The sequence below is a fragment of the Sminthopsis crassicaudata genome, chromosome 5, assembly GCF_048593235.1.
Source record: "Sminthopsis crassicaudata isolate SCR6 chromosome 5, ASM4859323v1, whole genome shotgun sequence".
NCBI classification, from domain to species: Eukaryota; Metazoa; Chordata; class Mammalia; order Dasyuromorphia; family Dasyuridae; genus Sminthopsis; species Sminthopsis crassicaudata.
Genome location: NC_133621.1, coordinates 302,153,194 through 302,171,532, shown reverse-complemented (window position 1 = coordinate 302,171,532; position 18,339 = coordinate 302,153,194). Strand labels below are relative to the sequence as shown.

Genomic DNA, 18,339 nt, shown 5'->3' with positions numbered 1-18,339 from the left:
GACGTGGACCGGCCCCTGCATGCTCAGAGCACGAGCTGTCCTGGCTCCTGAGAAGCATTGGGTGAGATCCAGCAGGTTCTGCACTTGGTCACAGGCGCCCAGACCATTTCACAGCTCAGCTCTGGAGATCGCTGTCACCACCGGTAGCACCCACCGAGGGGCCGCACAGACAAGGGAAGCAGAAGGATGGCACTCCCAAGCACCCTGGGGCTCGCTGTACCTTAGCATCCGTCCCCATGACCAGGTCCTTAAGCTCAATGATCTTGTCATTAATGGATGATCGATAGCGCTTCTCGATGATGTTGTGGGTGGTCCGTCTCTCCCCTTCCTTGGGCGGCTCTGGCTGCTTGGTGGTCCCTGGCACCTGTTTGATGGGCATCTTTTCCTGCCCCACCATCACGGGCATGGTGGTGAGGATGGTCCCACTGCCACCACTGACCAGGGTCTAATGTGCAGAGAACATGAAGTCAGGCCCCGAGCAGCCCAGCGCACACCCAGAAGCCTGCACTGAGTCCTTGCCTCCCCAAAAGCAGCCATGGAGTGCCACCATCCATTTTCTCCTCTCGCCCCCTCCCACAGTTGGGGAAGTGACAGACACACCTGTGAGTTGGGCATGGTCCCCCAAGGGCCCTCCCTCCAGGGCTCCTGTCCATCCTTCCCCTGGGCCCTAGGCCCTGAGAACCCAGATTCAGGGACAGGAGGTTAGTTCTGGGGAGGGACAGGCAGAGGGAAGGTGCTCACCGGGACTTGGAGGGCTGTGGTCTGGATGGGCGTGGTGAGAGCTGTGAGGGCGGGGTTCTGCACGGCTGCCATGACGGGGCTGCCATCGGTTTTCAGTGTGGTCAAGACGAGCGAGTCCGTCTTAATGATCTGAGGCTGCACCAGCACCTGCAAGGGACGACAGTCAGGAAGGAGGCGGCCACAGGAGCCATCAGCCCAGGGCCAGGAACGCCAGAGCATTCTGTCTCTCTTTCCCAGCTAGCATCCTGCCCCCTCACAGGCCGCAGCCAGGCCTCCGGCCCTGCCCAGAGGTGGCCTCCTTGGCCATGGCCAGGCTACAGCAGGCTAGGATCATCCCTGGGAGCACCATGATCCTCGCCCCAGCCGTCCTCCCTCTGCTTTTCTCCATTCCGGCAGTGCTTGACCTAGGGCAGCACCCAGGAAGGGTTCCATAAATGCTTGCTTGTTGACCTGACTCTGCCAGGCTCCCCAAACTCCATCCCCATCTATCTGCCCACACTACCGGGGGTTCAGCAGGATTCCCCCCTTTATCCCTATGGAGCACTCACCGGGACCTGCTGAACTTGAGGAGCAGTGACTGTCTGCACAGTGGCCGGCGCCAGGGTCTGGATGGTGCCATTGGCGGCTTGGGTCAGCACCCTCTGGGCCTGCACTGTCTGTACCTGCTGCTGAATGGTGACCGGCTGCACCTGGGGGGATGTCACCAGGCTCGGCACTTGGGGCTGGAGAACTTGAGGAAGAGAGAGAAGTGTGAGGGACATGAGAGCGCTGAGAACTGCAGAGAGTGGAGCCCCCCCAGCACCTTGCCAGTTCCCCGCCTCCTGCCAAACAGAGACAACGTGGGCATTCAGAGGCGGGCCAAAGGAGCGCCCCCCACGGACGGGCTCCAGAGGGCTACTACAGACCACTCTGCTGCTGCGACCTCGCTCCCCAGTCCTGCTTCCAGGATGGAGGGGGCGTTTCAGGAGAACACCCCCAGCTCTTGGGGAGCCCAGGAGGCTCTGCTAGGCCTTCCAGGACAGTCCTAACACTGCTTCTGCCCACTGGTCAGAAAAAGGCTGGAAGGATGGAGGGAAGGCTTTTCCTGAGTGGGATAGGGCACAAGTGGCCAGCAGCCACTTGCTTGGTGAGGGAGGACCAAGTTCTCATCGCCCGAGTGTTTGCTCTTCACAGTGTAAAGAAGGCAGGAAGGCATGATGGGAAGTGGCTTAAACTTGGCATCAGCCACAAGATGGTGCTTCGGTCACTGACTACCTGAGAGGCAGTCCTCCCTGGGCCTGGCTCCTCCTTTGTTAAATGATTCATATTGGGGGAGGGAGGAGAGAATAACAGGAAGAGAGACGGGGTGAGAGGAGAGAACAGAATAAAGAGGGGGAAACACAGTCAGCAAGAGTAATTGTAAAAAGAATTTCAAAGCAAGTCTCTCACAGGCCTCATTTCTGAAACATAGAGGAAACTGAGTCAAATTTGTGAAAATAGGAGCCATTCCCCAATTGAAAAATGACCAAAAGGTATGATCTATGACCAAAGGGCCATAAATTCATGCATATCAAATTAAAACAATCATGAGGATGTATTCTGATGGAAATGGATATCTTCAACATAGAGAAGATCCAACTCTCTTCCAGTTGATCAATGATGGACAGAATCAGCTACACCCAGAGAAGGAACACTGGGAAATGAGTGTAAACTGTGAGCATTTTTTTTGTTTTTCTTCCCAGATTATTTTTAGCTTCCGAATCCAATTCTTCCTTTGCAACAACAACAACAAAATTCGGTTCTGCACATATATATTGTACCTAGGATATACTATAAGATATTTAATATGTATGGGAATGCCTGCCACCTAAGGGAGGGGGTGGAGGGAAGGAGGGGAAAAATTCGGAACAGAAGGGAGTACAAGGGATAATGTTGTAAAAAAAAAATTACCTATGCATATGTACTGTCAAAGAAAATGTTATAATTATAAAAATTAAAAAAAAAAAAAAACAACAACAAAAAAAAAAAACAATCCTGAGGTAGCAGCTCACGCCTCTCAGCTTGGCTTAGATGACAGGAAAAGGTAATGATAAGGTTGAAGGGGATGTGAGAATACGGGGACACTAATGCATTGTTGGAGGAGTTGTAAACTGATCCAACCATTCTGGAGAGCCCCAGAGAGCTATCAAACTCTGCACATCCTTTGACCCAGCAGTGCCATTACTGGCTCTGTATCCCAAGGAAATCATAATGGAGGGAAAAGGACCCACATGTACAAAAAGGTTTGTAGCAGCTCTTTGTGGTGGCAAAGAACTGGAAAATAAATAGAATTGGGGAATGACTGAACAAGTCGTGGTGCATGAAAAGTATGGAACATTATTGTTATTATATATAAGATATATAATAATTATATATTATTATAAAAAATGATGAACAAGCTGATTTTAGAAAGGCCTGAAAAGATTTACACAAACTGATGCTAAATGAAACAAGCAGAACCAGGAACACATTGTACACAGCAACAGCAAGATTGGGCGATGATCAACAATGGAAGACTTGGTTCTTCTAAGTGGTTCAGGGATCCAAAGAAATCCCAATAGACTTTGGACAGAAAATGCCATCTGCATCCAGAAAACAATCTAAGGAGACTGAATGCAAGTCAACATATGCTAGGTTTGCTTCTTTTTTCTGTTTTTTTGTTTTTAAATCTCTCCCATGGTTTTTTGTTTTTGTTTTGATTTTTGTTTCCCAACACGACTCACAAAGCAATGTGAATTTTAAAAATTAAATTAAATTAACTTATAAAATAAATAAATTCAGGCAGATCCTGTGACCTAACAATATCACTACTAGGCATGAATTACCAAGAGAATTTTTTGAAAAAGAAAAGGACCAAAAAATGGATAGCAGCTCTCTTCTTAGGGCCAAAACACTGGAAATTGAGGGGATGCCCATCAACTGAGGAATGGCTGAATAAATTATGGTATGTGATTATGATGGAATTATTATTGTTCTATGGGAAATAATGAGCAGGATGCTCTCAGAAAAAGAAAAACCTAGAAAGTCCTCCATGAATTCAAGGCAAAGTGAAATGTGCTGTATACAAAATAATAGCAATGACCAGCTGTCAATGGCTTTGCTATTCTCTGCAGTACAATGATTCACAATTACTCTGACAGACTTAGGATGAAAAGCCTATTCATATCCAGAGAAGGAACTGATTCTATCTAGAAATAGATTGAACTATACTTTCTCTCTGTCTCTCTCATTTTGAGGGATTTTTTTTGGGGGGGAAGAGGATCTAAAGTTTTAAAAATATATGTAAAAAAATTGTTTTAAATGTAACTAAGGGAAAATATTAAATAAATTAATTGATCTTTAAAAAAATGATGGCCCTTGATCTTTAGTCCCAGAGCTGCCTCCTCAGACCAAGAGCCCCTGGACCAAGAGCAAGATGGCAGACCTTACAGACTCCTCACTCGGCAGAGGAGGAGGTTGAGGCTCAGGGCCAGGAGGCCCCTGAAAGCTCACTTGTTTGTCATTGAGCACAATGGAAGCCGGAGGAAGGCCAGAGGCAGGGGAGGGGCAGGTTCAATTCTGACTTGTCGGCTCCCTCATCTAGGCCTCAGCATGGAATTCTGAGCTCCCTCTGGGCCAACCACTGTGCGCCCTGCTTGAGATGGCAGGTGGTGCGATGGGCCTGTTTCTGGGAGCTTCTATTCTAGCGAGGTCAGTCCCAGAGGGCTAGGCCCCTCCAAAGTGGCCTTCAAAGGCTGGGACTGCTTGGCCATGACCCCAAGCACGGCGAGGGACACACCTAGGAAGCCATTTGGGAACACATTGATGCCTCCCTTCCAATGGAATGGGCTCCCTTTTGTGCTCCTCCATCCGGACAGATTGACCACCCGCTGCCCCAAAGGGCCACGCCTTGGTGGGGCCTCCTCTAAATTACCTTGGAAGCTGGTGGCCGAGTTCTGGTACAGGAGGGGCTGCTGGATGATCCTGGTCTGGGGGGCTGTGCTGAAGGTTGGGGTGATCATCACAGTCTGTTGTTGCAGCTGGGGCTGGGGCTGGGGCTGCAGGCGGGGCTGAAGCAGGGGTGCGGGCCGAGGAGGGGTGGACACTGGGGCGGGGGGGGCCTTAATCTGCACAGGGGGAGTCTGAGGGAAAGATGTTGCCGCTCCTGCGGGTGATGCTGCTGTTGCTGTTGCCGTCGTCGTGACCGTTGCCGCTGGCACTGGCGTCTGGCTATAGGACCTCGATGAGGGGCTCTCCAAAGTGCCCCCGGTGTTGGTGTTAGCACTGGTGCTGGAGCTAGCATTGCCCCCGCCGCCTCCTGGGAAAGTGCTGCTACAAAGCTGATCAGAGAAGAGGTCTGGAAAGTCTCCCACTTGGCTGCTGACAAACTGCAGCATCTCTGCGAAGGAGAGACAGAAGCCATGTTTAGTGTGGCTGTCAACAGCTACGGAGATGTGAAGGGAAAACAAAGTCACTTTCCCCAAGAGCACCGGGCCCAGAGACTGGTCTCGAAGCCAGCCTCAGACACTTGCCAGCCAGGCAGTTTCGGGCATGCTCCTTAACTACTGCCTGCCTCAGTTTCCCCATCTGAAGCACTGGGACCACAACAGCACCCACTGCCTAGAGTTGTGGCGAGGATCCAATGAGATCATAATTGCAAAGTACTGAGCACAGGGCCGAGGGAATACCAAGTCTTATATAAATGTAAACTATTGTTATTGTCATTCTTCACTCTAACATTGCAGTGTCTCAAGCGATACGACTTTTTTTTTTTTTTGCTGAGGCAACTGGGGTTAAGTGACCTGTCCAGAGTCACACAGCCAGCAAGTGTTAAGTGTCTAAGGCAAGATGGAGAGGGCAGCTTTGGCTTCTGGGGGCCATTTACCCCTTGGCCTCATTCTCCCCAGGAGGAAGGAGAGGAACATGGGCCTGTTGACTTTGTCCTAGTCCCCCAGTATAAAAAGCTCCAGAGGATGACCACAGGAATCAAAGAAACTTTTATATATATATATATATATTTTATAATATTATCCCTTGTATTCATTTTTCCAAATTATCCCCCCCCTCCACTCCCTCCCCCCGACGACAGGCAATCCCATACATTTTATATGTGTTACAATATAACCTAGAAACAATACATGTGTGTGAATACCATTTTCTTGTTGCACAATAAGCATTAGAGGACTCAAAGAAACTTAATGGACATCACTGGAAGCAGGAAGTAGCGCACCAGACCCAGACCCTTGGCCTCCCTGGGTCCCAGGCTCTTCTATAAATGAAAGGGTTGAGTCAAATGGCCTCAGGCCTCTTCCAGCTCTAAGTCTATCCCTCCATCTGCTCATGCGGGCCTCCTCCTCCTTACCCGTTATGAATCTAAAGACTGGGATGGCCTCGGAGAGCCCTGCCAGGTCTGGAGGCTCCTACTGTTCAGTCATGTCCAACTCCTTGTGACCCATGGACCACAGCATGCCGATGCCATCCATGAGGTTTCCTTGGCAAAGGTACTTGGCCATTTCCTTCTCCAGCTCATTTTACAGAAGGGAAACTGAGGCAAACAGGGTAAAGTGACCTGCCAGGGACACACAGCTAGGGAACCTCTAAGGCTAGATTTGAACTCAGGACTTTGCGACTCTAACCACAGAGCCACCTAACTGCCTTATAGGCTCCTCAAGACTATGTAAATACTGAGTTTCAAAAATATGAAGAATTTATTTTCAAGCATCTTTTTGCAAACAGCAATCTGCTCAATTCACGTACTCGAAAACAACTGCCACCACTCTCGGCTCCAGAGGAGCAAAGAACAAGCCTTTGGCTCCAGACGCTGCTATTAAGCCAGATTATATGTCGGCAGAGACTCATCAGGCAGCGGGCCTGCTGCTGTTGGGCAGCTCTCTGGGATCCTAGAGAAGCCGAGGGGCCTCTCCTCCAGGGCCTCCTAGCCTCCCAGGGACCTCTCCTCCAGGGCCTCCTAGCCTCCCGGGGACCTCTCCTCCAGGGCCTCCTAGCCTCCCGGGGACCTCTCCTCCAGGGCCTCCTAGCCTCCCGGGGACCTCTCCTCCAGGGCCTCCTAGCCTCCCGGGGACCTCTCCTCCAGGGCCTCCTAGCCTCCCGGGGACCTCTCCTCCAGGGCCTCCTAGCCTTCCGGGGACCTCTCCTTCAGGGCCTCCTAGCCTCCCGGGGACCTCTCCAAGAGCTGAGCCAAGGAGCATCCATTCCAGTGCAGCACGCCCAGCAGTTCCCCCCCTAAGTCCAGGCGGCTTCACGAGCACCTCCTTGTCCCTTCCCAGCTCTGAACATTCATGTACAGTTATTACAGACACTCTTTAATTTCCTCTGAGGAACATGAATGAACCAACATGGGGCTGGGGGGAGTGAATTTTATTAAGCTTTGAAACGAAGTTTCAATTCACACGGACTGTACTTTGGGGCCTGCTGGGAGGGAGGGGAAGGGGGACACTCTGCGCTCAGGATCCACTCTGGCTGCTCAGATGAGAGTCCACCTGAAGGAGGAGCTAAGCTCCCAGAAACAGCAGCTGGGTGGTCCTCCCTTACCTCATCCCTTTCTGGGTTCTAAGTGCCCAAGCCAATTAATGAGATGATGTCCCAAGAAACCACATTAGTTTATTTTTTTTAACACATACATGAACCTTGAGCTCTCCCAAGTGTCCCCCAGACCCTCCAGCGGGATATTCAGACCAGATTGAGACCATCAAGGAGAGGCTCCAGTGCTGGGCTTGAAGGCAGAAGACCACTTGGGTTCGGGGCAGCTAGGTGGCGCAGTGGATAGAGAACCCGCCTTGAATTCAGGAGGACCCGAGTTCATATCTGAACTCAGACACTTAACACTTCTTGGCTGTGTGACCCTGGGCAAGTCACTTAACCCCAACCTCAGGGGAAAAAAAAAAGACCACTTGGATTCAAATTCTGGTTAACTACACAGGACATGTGCAAAGACTCCAAAAAAATTGGGAATAGTCAATGCTGGCAGAGCCGGGCCGGACCACTATTACCCCAACAGTGGAGAGGTGAACTGGGAAGGTGATGCTGGATTTCAGTTTGGAATCCTGTAACAAAAACGACCGTAAGAGTCCCTCCCTTTTGACCTAATAATCCCAATCCTGGCTTTATACTCCAAGGAAATCAAAGCCACAAGCAAAGGTCTGAAATTCACCCAAATACTCAAAGGAGCACTCTGTGTATTGGCGGGTAACTGGAAATAAAGTGGGCGTTCATCAAGTGGGGAACGAAAATAATAAGTATACAGTCTGCAATCGGTACACCTACTGTGCGCTCGGGGACTAAGCACTGGGGATACAGAGACAGGCCCGAGACAGGCCCTGCCTCAAGGAGCTCCCAAGGGAGAAAGAGGGAGATGAGACCATGCAAACACACTGATTTCAGAAAAGCCTGAACCTTACACAAACTGATGCTAAGCGGTGTGAGGAGAACACTGTACACAGCAACAAGATTATGTGATGACAACATAGCATTTTTACTCTTTTCGTTGTATTTGTTTACATTTTATTTTGCTTCTCTTTTTTTTTTTTTCCCGGTCTGACTTGATTTTTCTTTTAAAGCATAATGATTGTATAAATATGTATGCATATGTTGGATTTAACATATATTTCTACCATGTTTAACACATATTGGATTACTTGCCATCTAGGGGAGAGCATGGGAGAGGGGAGGAATTGGAACACAAGGTTTTACAAGGGCTAATGCTGAAGAATTGTTGATGCCTATGTTTAGAAAAATAAAAAGGTTTAATTAAAAATAAACAAATAAAAATATGTGATGATAAAACCATGATGAACACAGCACTTCTCAATGAGGTGATTCAGGGAAATTGCAACAGACTCGGGATGGAAAGTGCCGTCCACATCCAGAGAGAGAACTACGGAGCCTGAATGTCGATCACGGCTTAATATTTTCACCTTTTTTGTCACTGTTTTATAATTTTATTCCCCTTTTCATCTGATTTTTCTTTCACAGCATGACAAACATGGAAATATGTTTAGTTTTTGTTTTGTTTTTTTAATTAAAGCTTTTTATTTACAAAATACGTGCATGGGTAATTTTTCAACACTGACCCTTGCAAAACCTTGTGTTCTCATTTTTCTCCCCTTTCCCCCATCCGATACATGTTAAATGTTAAAATGGAAATATGTTTAGAAGAACTGCATGTTTAACCTATCTCGGATTGCTCACGGGGTCGGGAAAGGAGGACAGAAATTTAGTACACAAAGTTCTGCCAAGGTGAACGCTGAAAATTACCTTTGCATGGACTTGGAAAAAGAAAAAGCTATTGTCAAAAATAAAAAGAGCTGCTATAAATAATTTTGGACAAACAGGTCCTTTCCCTTTTTCTTTGATCTATTTGGGAAACAGACCCTAGTACTGCTGGATCAAAGCTTTTTAGCCCTGAAGGCACAGTTTCAAATTGTTCTCCAGAGTGGTTGGACCAGTTCACAACTGGAAAAGATGGGATTTCTGCTGGGATTTGGAAGCAGCCAGAGAAACCAGAAGTGGAGAAAAGGAGATCATCCCAGATAGGAGGGACAGCCAGGAATAATGTACAGAGATAACAGATGGAGTGTTTTGATTAAGAGTAAAGAGGCCCCTTTCACCGGATTGCAGAATACACAAAAGTGAGCAAGAGATAGGAGAGAAACAGAGCCAGAGCCAGAGCCAAACATCAAAAGGCTGCAAGATAGCCGCAGCCAAGCAGTCAGACCAGGCCTCCTGGCAGCCCAGCCCCCAGCCCCCTGCCCAGAGCATACTGGGCTCTCCCTTTTCCCTTCCAGGATCTGTGTTAAACTGCCTCCCCCAAAAAGTTCCTCCCTTAAACTCAGCCATGCCCTGCCTTTGCACCCTGAGGCCCACAAGTCTTCCCAAGTCCTTCATTTATATATACTAATAAGAAAACATCGAATAATTGTCCAAGGGAAACTGGAGAGGTGCGGAAGGAAGGGAGGTGCAGGAGTGGAGGAGGAGACAAGAGCCGCAGATGGGAGCAAAAGCAGAGGCCAGTGTTAGAAAGGCCAGCGGGCAGGGGGCGGCGAGATGGCACAGTGGATACTCAGAGGCCTGGAGTTCAAATCTGGTCTCAGACACTTAATACTTACTAGCTGTGTGACTTTGCACAAGTCATTTATGATTGCCTCACCAAAAAATAATTTTTTTAAAAAAGAAAAGTCAATGGGGGAGAGCCTTGGGAAATGGAGGCAGGAGGAGGACTATGGGATTCAGCAGTTAAGTATTGTGATAAGCCTGGAGTAGTGGCCTCTGGACAGAAGCCAGACTGCAAGAATGAGGAGGAGGAGGAGGAGGAAGTGAGGAAATGGGAACAGAGCAGAGATGGCCCAACAGCTGCAGGGGATGGCTAAGGCAAGCACCCCTTCAAAAGGGGTGAAAGAGAGCGGGGGGTCAGGGATGTGGTCAGAAAAGACAGCAAGGAGTCGCAGACAAGGAGAAATGGAAGTTCCAGTTCTTGGGGGATGGGGCCCAGAGCACAAGGAGAGGGGCTAGCCTTGGTGAGAGCAGGTCTACCTCGTCCTAGAGACCAGCTCCAGGAGAGAGAAGGGGGACAGGGATGGAAAGGGGCTCTGAGCGGGAGGTGGGGAGGAAGGGGAAGCCCCCAGAGAAAAGTCCTGTGTCCTCAGAAAGAGGGAGTTCTGCTGAGATCCTGGAGAAGGTCTAAGGGTGTAAGACACGGGCCAAGCAGGGAAGAAGGAGAGTTTTGCTGTGCAGCGGGAGGTCCCCGACTGAGATCAGCAAACACAAGCTCACCAGATCTCACTGGCCTTATTTTGGGGGGGGGGGGGGGTAAGGGCATGACTCTCACAGAACGTGAGGAGAAGAGGACACTCAGAGTCTGTGAAGGGCCGATAATAAGCTGACAGCCTTTGGCTGAATCTGCAAGCCGTGGGGACGAGACCATGAGGAGAGGGGGTGCAAGACCCCGGATGTCCTGGGGCCCAAGGAGGAGTGGTGGGTCATTCAGGAGGAAGGGACTGACATCCCTGGCTGTGGCCGAGCTGGAGCAGAGACTGTGGGCAGGGGGACGGGGTGGTGGTGAAGGGGTGCCAGCCTGGAAGCTGACACCCCCAAGTCTAATGGTGAGAGTCCAATGGGGTGTAGAGGAAGGCTGAGCAGAAGAATGATCTGGGGCGGGGACACGGCTCTGGGTTGTGTGATGGAAAAGGCAGCAAGGAGCCAGAGAGGACAGCCGGAAAGTCAGCCAGGTCAGCCTGAAGCCGGGCGTAGGCCTCCCTGACTACAGCGACACCAGGACTGCAGGCCTCCCTGCTTACAACCAGACTAGGATTCAGCCTCGTGGCACACAGCAGCAGCCAGAAAGGCTCATGTGGCCGAGGAGCGGAGAGCCGTCCCTCTGCCCCCTGCTCCCATCACCCCCCCCCCCCGGAGGACTGAGGGCCACCTCGAGAAGCTGGGATCACGCCGGAGGCCTGAAGGAGCAGCTGCCTGAATCAGATCAGGACCGAGGGAAGAACTGGGGGTACTGGGCCTGAGAACAGGACTTAAAGAAATGGCTGTCTTCAAAACCGTGAAGGCTAGTCACCTGGAGGAGGGACTCGATGATTCCGCTTGGGCCCGGGGAGAAGCAGCAGGACAAGGAGTAAAACGAGAGTGGGCTAGCCCAGGAGCCGCCTTCTGGGACAGCAAGCTCCCCGTGACCACGGCGGGGGGCATGCTCACACACGCCCGGGCCTAGGGCTGCGGCCCTGCGTGACCTCTGGCTCCCTCACTAACCCCACAGGTCTGACACTATCTGCCAGCCGTCCTTGCAACACGCACACAGGTGAGGCAATCGGAGGATCCCACGTGAAGAAACTGCAAAACCCTGAGAGGGAGGCGGTGGTCAGCCAGGAGGCTGGCAAGTGTCAACTGGAAATCTGGGAGCCGGGAACTTGGCTAGGACGTGGGGAGGTCTGGAAAAGACCTAAGTGAGTCATTTGTTCCAGCAGAACCCTCCCAGTGCACAAGGCACTATTCTAGGCACTGTGGGAGGGACACAAAGAACCCATGGTCCTTCTTTCCAAAAAACAAACAAACCCCCAAACTTGGTGCCCACAAACGCAACAGAGAGTACTACTCGGTGTGAGAAGACAGGAGGCAAGCAATGCCCAGGGCGGCCCCACTGGGAGCTGAGACAGGACTCATGGTCACAGGGACTTCTAAAAGAACCAAAGCGGCCACTGTCTGAGGGAAGGAGGCGCCCCTCGGGAAGGATGGGCGAGATCTCAGCAGGGAGCCTGGGAGGCCCTAAGCAAAGGCACAGAACAGGCTCAGGGAGGGCGTCCGGTTTGGGGAAACCGCCCAGGCCGACACGGTGGGCAGCCAGGCCTCGGAAGGCCTCATGGGGAGAATTCCTGGGCCTTTATTGGACAGATGGAGTGACTGGATGAACGAACACCAGTCCCCCAGCTGCATGGCCGGAAAGATAAAGACCGAGCCCTCCCCTTTCCCTTTGCCCCTTCCCCAGGCCCACAGGCCGATGGGCATCTCCTTCCAGATTCTCACGGAACATTTAGAAGTCTCCTATAGAATGTTCTAAATGGATTACTTGTTGAAAGGCATTCTGGGAAGCAGACTGAAGGTTCTGAGTGCACAGGAAGGTGAAGTACAGGAACTGCTTAGAAAAGCTTGATGAAGATGCAGAATTTGGGAAATCAGGGTCAAGTCCTTCCAACCACCATCTGTTAAGCTCATAATGAGTGTCAGGCACCAAAACCCTGGGCATCCTTACAAAACCAAGCACAAAACCAATCCTGCCATGCAAGGAGCTTACATTCTAATGGAGGGAAGACAGCTCGGAAAAGGGGACTGAGTAGCCCGATGGGGGGAGGAGCAGGTTGGGGACATGGGGGAGAAAGAGGAAGGACCCTGGCTGGGCCAGGCGCCTTCCCACCACAGAGACCAAGCAGAGGAAGGGGTACAGGGGACAGACATAAATCAGGCAGATTCCCAAGGCAGTCCTCTGTACAGACACCAGCTCCCTCCCTTCAATTTTAAAGAAAACCAGGTCTCTGAGAGTAGCGGAACCCCAGCCGCAAACAGGGGCCTGTGCTCGAGGAACGGGACGAGCCCTCTGAGCTCCCGGCTCCCTTTATCGTTAAACATCTGAGAACTGAAAATTCTTTGGGCCCGGATGAATGGAGGGATTTGAGAGGTGAGGGAGTGAGCCACTGGGGCACTCCTGCTCATGCCGGCGACCAGGCCTGGGTACCCTCCTTCTCCACCTGGCTCAGGTCACTGGCTCAGCCCGGAGCCTACCCGTCTGACTGGAAAAAAGCTACGGGGGAGAAGCCTCCCTCAGCTGCCCCTGGGGGCCCGAGCAGTTCTCAGCTGCTGGGTCAGAACACACCTCCAAAAGCTCTGCCCTCGGGGAAGGCCTCATCTTTCTGAGCCTCTGTGCCCAAACTCCGGCTCTGGGGCCAGCCCCACACCTTGGCTTTCCCATCTCCAGCTTGCTCTTGCGACCCTGAAGGCCGGGCTGCACGAGGCGCCACAGAGCCCTGGCCTAGAACTGGGTCTCAATGCCTGGCAGGAAGCCCGGAGAGGCCCTGGAAGGCCAAGGGCCCGCAGTCAGGAACCAGGTGAAATCTCCTGTACCGTTCCTGCCTCAGGGAGGGAGAGCAGCTGCAGGCAGTTTACACAGAGGACGAGCAAGGGTTCAGAGATGGCCACAGCAGTCTGAGGGAGGTGGGGGCGGGCCGCCTGGGCACACTGTGTGCCAGGAGGGCCGCTGGCCTGGGAGCTGGCCCACCTGCAGCCCATAGGAGCCTGATGAGCCTTGTAGGGAGCCCAGAGGCAAACCCTCTGGCCCCCAGCTCCCAGAGAGCCTCCCTGTCACCTGGGGGGCCCCTCCTTAAGCACAGGCCACAGAAAAGGCTTCCCATTTCAAAACAAAAACTGCTCTAAAAGGGCTGGAGGAAGTCCCTGCTGGGAGGAAATCCTGGGCCTGCCAGTCAACAAGCAATTGTTAAGCACCTATTACATGCAAGGCCTTCTGCTGGGGAGGGGTCCTGCCCTCAAAGGTTCACAACTGCCTGAGGGACCTGACAAGCCACACAGTGCCCAGCACAGTACCCAGGTAGAAATCGGGAGGGCAGCACTGGCGAGGGAAGAAAAGCTCTATGGGGAACCTAGCAGGAGACAGGGGAGGTGGAACCTCTGCATGGGGGGAAGGGCCAGGAGCCAGTCCTAGGGGCTGGAAAGGGAGGACAGGCCGGGCCAGGAGGCAAGGGTTTTGTGTGGGTCCCTGAAGCAGTGAGCCACCCAACCTTCAGGAACTGAAGCAGCCCTTCCTCCTTCCTGTCATCAGGACTGGACAGGGCCTGGCCACTCAACTGCTTCCCACTCCTTGGCAGACTCCAAGGCCTCCAAGCAAAGCATCCTCCCCGTACCCCAATTCGGTCTAGAAAAAACAAAAGGGAAGATAAAAAGGAAACCCAGGGGTCAGGGGTCAATGCCCCCTGTAGGTCAGAGACCTGGCCAAACCCACATGGAGAAGGAGGCGGGAGACCGACCCCAGCGGGCTGTCGGCAGAGGCCAGTGCCACTCAAACAATGGAGGCTGGTTTTCCTGAGCCTCCCCCCCAGCTGTTCCCAGAAGCCAGAGTGTGCCAGAGGCAGGTCTGCCTATGCAGTGAAGAGGACCCCCAAGTTTGGGGCCCCCAACACACACAAGAAGCCCCCACTGTATATGAGGCAGTGACAAATCCCAGCCCAGATCAATCACATCCTGGTGAGGGCCCTGGACCAGCTCCAGATTCCTGGCCCCTGCCCTCACCCCTTCCCAGTCTAGCGAGGCCCTTCCCTCAGCCCCCTCCCCCTCCTGATAGGGAGGATGTGAGTTCAAATCCCACTTGAGTCACTTCCTGCCTCTGTGGCTGCCCTCAGGAAACTTTCCAAACCTCAGTTTCCTCATTGGTAAATGAAGGCAAGGTCTCCAAAGCCTCCCAAGCACTCAGTCCTCTCCCCTCTGGTGGCCTTCTCTTTCTCCTGTCCCCAGCCCATCTGAACACAGGAAGCCCCGGCGCTGGCCCCGGTGCCTCCCCCAGCGGGCTGGAAGCTCCTGGAAGGCCCTGCCTGCAGTATTTTTGCTCTTCTGTCTCTGGCTTAGCTTGGTACCTGGTGCACAGTAGGCGCTTAATAAATGCTTGCTGACTGACTGCGGGGCAGGAGGATTTTCTCTCGGCCCTCCCTTGCGCTCTTGGTCCCTGGCGTCCCCACTCCCTCCCGCCTCCCCATCCTCTCCCTGCTGAGGCCGCCCTGTCCTGAAGTCCTCGGCCTGGGCACTCCACGTCCTGTTCTTTGTAGCACGCGGTCCCTCACACCCCACTCTGGTCTAGCCTCCCAAGGTCTAGTGAGGTCCTGAGGAGGCAGGGATCCCCCAAGGCACTGCCACCCTGGGGCCTCAGCTCTGTCCATCTGTAAAATGGGAGGGCAGGACCGCCAGGGGCTTGGAGACCCTTACAAAGCTCTGGGCAAGGGTGCGTGTTGCTGTTCTCACCCTCAGGCCAGGACCTGCCTTCTCCCTCCTCCTTCCCTGCCCTGCCCCGGGGCGCCCTCCTGGTCCGGCTCACCCAGTCACACTCTGCATCCCAGCCAGCCTGGACTTTCCCCTGCTTTGTCTCCCACAGGAGGAGAATGTCTCTCTGCCGGGCCCATCCCTCCCCACACCCCATGTGCCTCCTACTTTCTCGGATCCCCTGGCCTCAGTTTTCCAATCTGTAAAATGAGGGCACTGGACTGTGCTGGGGCACCACGTTTAACAGGAGAGGGCACGCGCCATGGCACAAGCTCCCGGGGCTCAGCAGAGTCCTCAGTCCTGGGGCTGGAGTAGCTTTCCATGGCCTGGTGAGGTGTCTAGCTCAGGGAACCAGAGGGGCCTCCTCAAGGAAGGATGGGAGGCCAGGCAGGGGAGTGGACTAAGAGACCCCTAAGGGGCCTTCTGGCTTGGAATCAGCACTGGGGGAGGGGTGTCTAGAGGCACCCCGAGAGAAGGGACATCCACCACCCTCCAGGAACCCTGGCCTTGGATCCCAGTTTCCTCGTCCACAGAATGAGAAGCTCTGGTTAAGGCCCCTCCCAGCTCAAAAACGACTGAGGGAGAGAGAGAGGAGAAGGGCCCAGACTCTCCCTGGTCCAGGGCCCGCCACGGTCCTCAGGCCCAAGCGGCCTTCCCCACCCCTGACAGGGGCTGGGAGAGGCCCGGAGAAAGCCCTGAGTATCATGGGGAGTTCCATAACCGGCTTCCTCACCACCCCTAATTTTTATCATGGCTCAAAACAAGCTAGCACACCGGACAGACCTGTTCCACAGGGCAAGGGAGGATGCCCCCAGAGACCCACGGGGCAAGGGAGCGCTCACTCTGCTGACTGTGAAGCTCAAGTGTGCAGGGCCCTACGAGACCCTCCCCACGGGAGGGGGCTGGGCGCTGACGCCCTGGGAGAGGCCGTGGCTTTGGGGGAAGGCTCCGGGCTGGAACACAGGGCTCCCTGTGAACTCCACCTTTCCGATGCAGGCCTGGCATTCGGCCGCTCCCTGAGAATCCCACAAAGTCAACAACGGGTTAGAACTCGGAGCCGGGGGCAGCAGGAGCCCAGTGACTGGGCCTTCTGTGAGCGCTCTCACCAAAAGCAGGCCCTTCTCCAAAGCCAAACTACCAGCTATAACTACCCGTCTGGAGTCCTCCCCAAGGCGGGCCGAGTCTGCCGGAGAAAGTGCAGGCCTCTAAGGCCGGGGCCCGTGTAAGGGTCAGGCTGCACGAGTGGCGTCTCCCTCGGTAACCCAGAGCTCCCGAGGGCTGGACCCCCAGGGCAGGTTGAGGAAAGGTTTTCCCACTGACTGCTTCTTGGAGACATGACGTCAGGGAGGGGTCGCCGGGACCCGCGGGTGCTGGGATTTCGGAGGGCTGTGCGAGGTCGCCCGCCTCACTTTCCCCTCCAGGGCCAGCTGGGAGCTCAGGGCCGGCCACTCTAACCTCTGGATCTCAGGATGCCGAGGGGCTCCTCAGCCTCAGGCCCCGAGGTCACAACAGGTCCCGGAGCCATCTTTAAAAAACCAGAAGCTAATTCGGTCACCTCACCCCATAAACCTTCCGCAGCACCCCGCAGACAGTGTCTACAGGCTCACGCACCCAAAGGGCAGCAAACTAGTAAAGTGCGGTGTCCGCACTTCCCCCCCAGGGAAGACGGGTGCCATTGGACCATCACACCAAGGCCCTGCCTTCCCAGAGCCCCCAGCCGGACCGTGGGCGTCTCCGCGGCTAAGGAATAACCCACACCTGTTCCCCGTGGAGTCCTCTCACGGGCTTCTCCGAGCTCTCCTGCAGACGGAGCGGAAGGGACTGGCCCGGGATCCCAGAGCTAGTGACTGAGCCTTCCGGCCTCCGGAGCCAGTGCCACGGGTGCAACGTGGATACGCAGGCTGGAGGAGCCTCAGAGGGGGCAGAATGAAAGCGACTTCTAGAACTGTTTCCCAGGAAGGAAAAGACAAGGCCTTCCGTGACAATGGTGAGCACTGGGGGTCGGGAGCTTCACGGGGAAAGGATGAGGCCTTCCAGAGGTCAGGCCGTGTCCATCCGTCTGTCTGTCTCTGTTTTTCTCTCTGCCTCGCTCAACACAGGATACTGGCTCTGGAGTCCAGAGGGCCGGGGTTCAAACACTACCTTATTACCTGCTGACTCTGTACCCTTCCCCTGGTCTCCAGTTCTTTACCTGGAAAATGGGGGGGGGGCCCAGGTAAGGTAGCCAGGCCCCTTCCAGCTCCAGATTTTGCATCCAGGCTTGGAGAGGGGCTGGGTCCCCCACCCACACCTTCCAGGAAGGCAGCAGGAAGGCCGGCGCTTGTTAGTTAGAGGCCAGAAAGTGCAGCCGCCCCTGCTGGCCCTGGGGGGAGCCGGAGCGGCGAGGGGCGCGGGCCCGGCAGCCCCTCTCTGAGCCTCTGACATGGGCTCTGGGGCCCGCTGGCTCTGGGGCCCCAGGGGAGCAGAGCGCTCCTCTCCAGCCAGTGAAAACCCTGGAGGCTTCAGCAGGCCAGGGCCGCCAGTGTTGCTAGGTGACTGTATCTGGACCGGCCTCAGGCCTCTCTCTGGTACGAGGAGGGGGCTGGGGCTGGGAGACTGCAGAGGCCCCGGACTGTGGGCCCAGGTTAAACAGTGACCAGCCTCAGAAACTCAGTGGGGGGGGTCAGCCCCGAGTTCTGCGGGTGTCCCCTTCCTGGGGCGACCCTAGCTCTAAACCCCATGCTGACTGGCCTCCCAAAGCCTGGCTCTGCTATTAACATCCAAGCGACTCCCCTCTCCAGCCTTGGTTTCCCTCTCTGCAAAGGGCAGAGCTCGGCGTTAACAGTCAGTCAAGGAGCCCATTTTACAGAGGAGAAAGTAGAAAGGGAGAGCCCGCCTCCCCCTCCCCCGCTGCTGCTCGGCTTCCGGCACCAGCTCCCTGGGCGCCTCCCCTCCCCTCCGGGGCTGCACTCTCTGGGGCCAGGGGCTCCCGGCTAGCAGCAAACACCAAGAACAGACACTCCTCCCCAGTCCCTCCTCCCCCACGGGGGAAACCCGAGGCTGAAG

The 18,339-nt window shown here is 54.1% G+C and overlaps 1 protein-coding gene across 1 annotated transcript in view; it reads right to left on the bottom strand.

Moving 5' to 3' along the window:
• SREBF2 (sterol regulatory element binding transcription factor 2) overlaps nucleotides 1-18,339 on the bottom strand; it is a 36,836-nt gene that overhangs the window by 16,823 nt on the left and 1,674 nt on the right. Inside the window, exons 2-5 of the mRNA XM_074271837.1 lie at nucleotides 4,673-5,137; nucleotides 1,290-1,471; nucleotides 742-888; nucleotides 221-445 (exon numbers count right to left, since the gene is read on the bottom strand). Coding sequence (XP_074127938.1) covers nucleotides 221-445; nucleotides 742-888; nucleotides 1,290-1,471; nucleotides 4,673-5,137 — 1,019 coding nt within the window. The remainder of the gene's footprint in view (nucleotides 1-220; nucleotides 446-741; nucleotides 889-1,289; nucleotides 1,472-4,672; nucleotides 5,138-18,339) is intronic.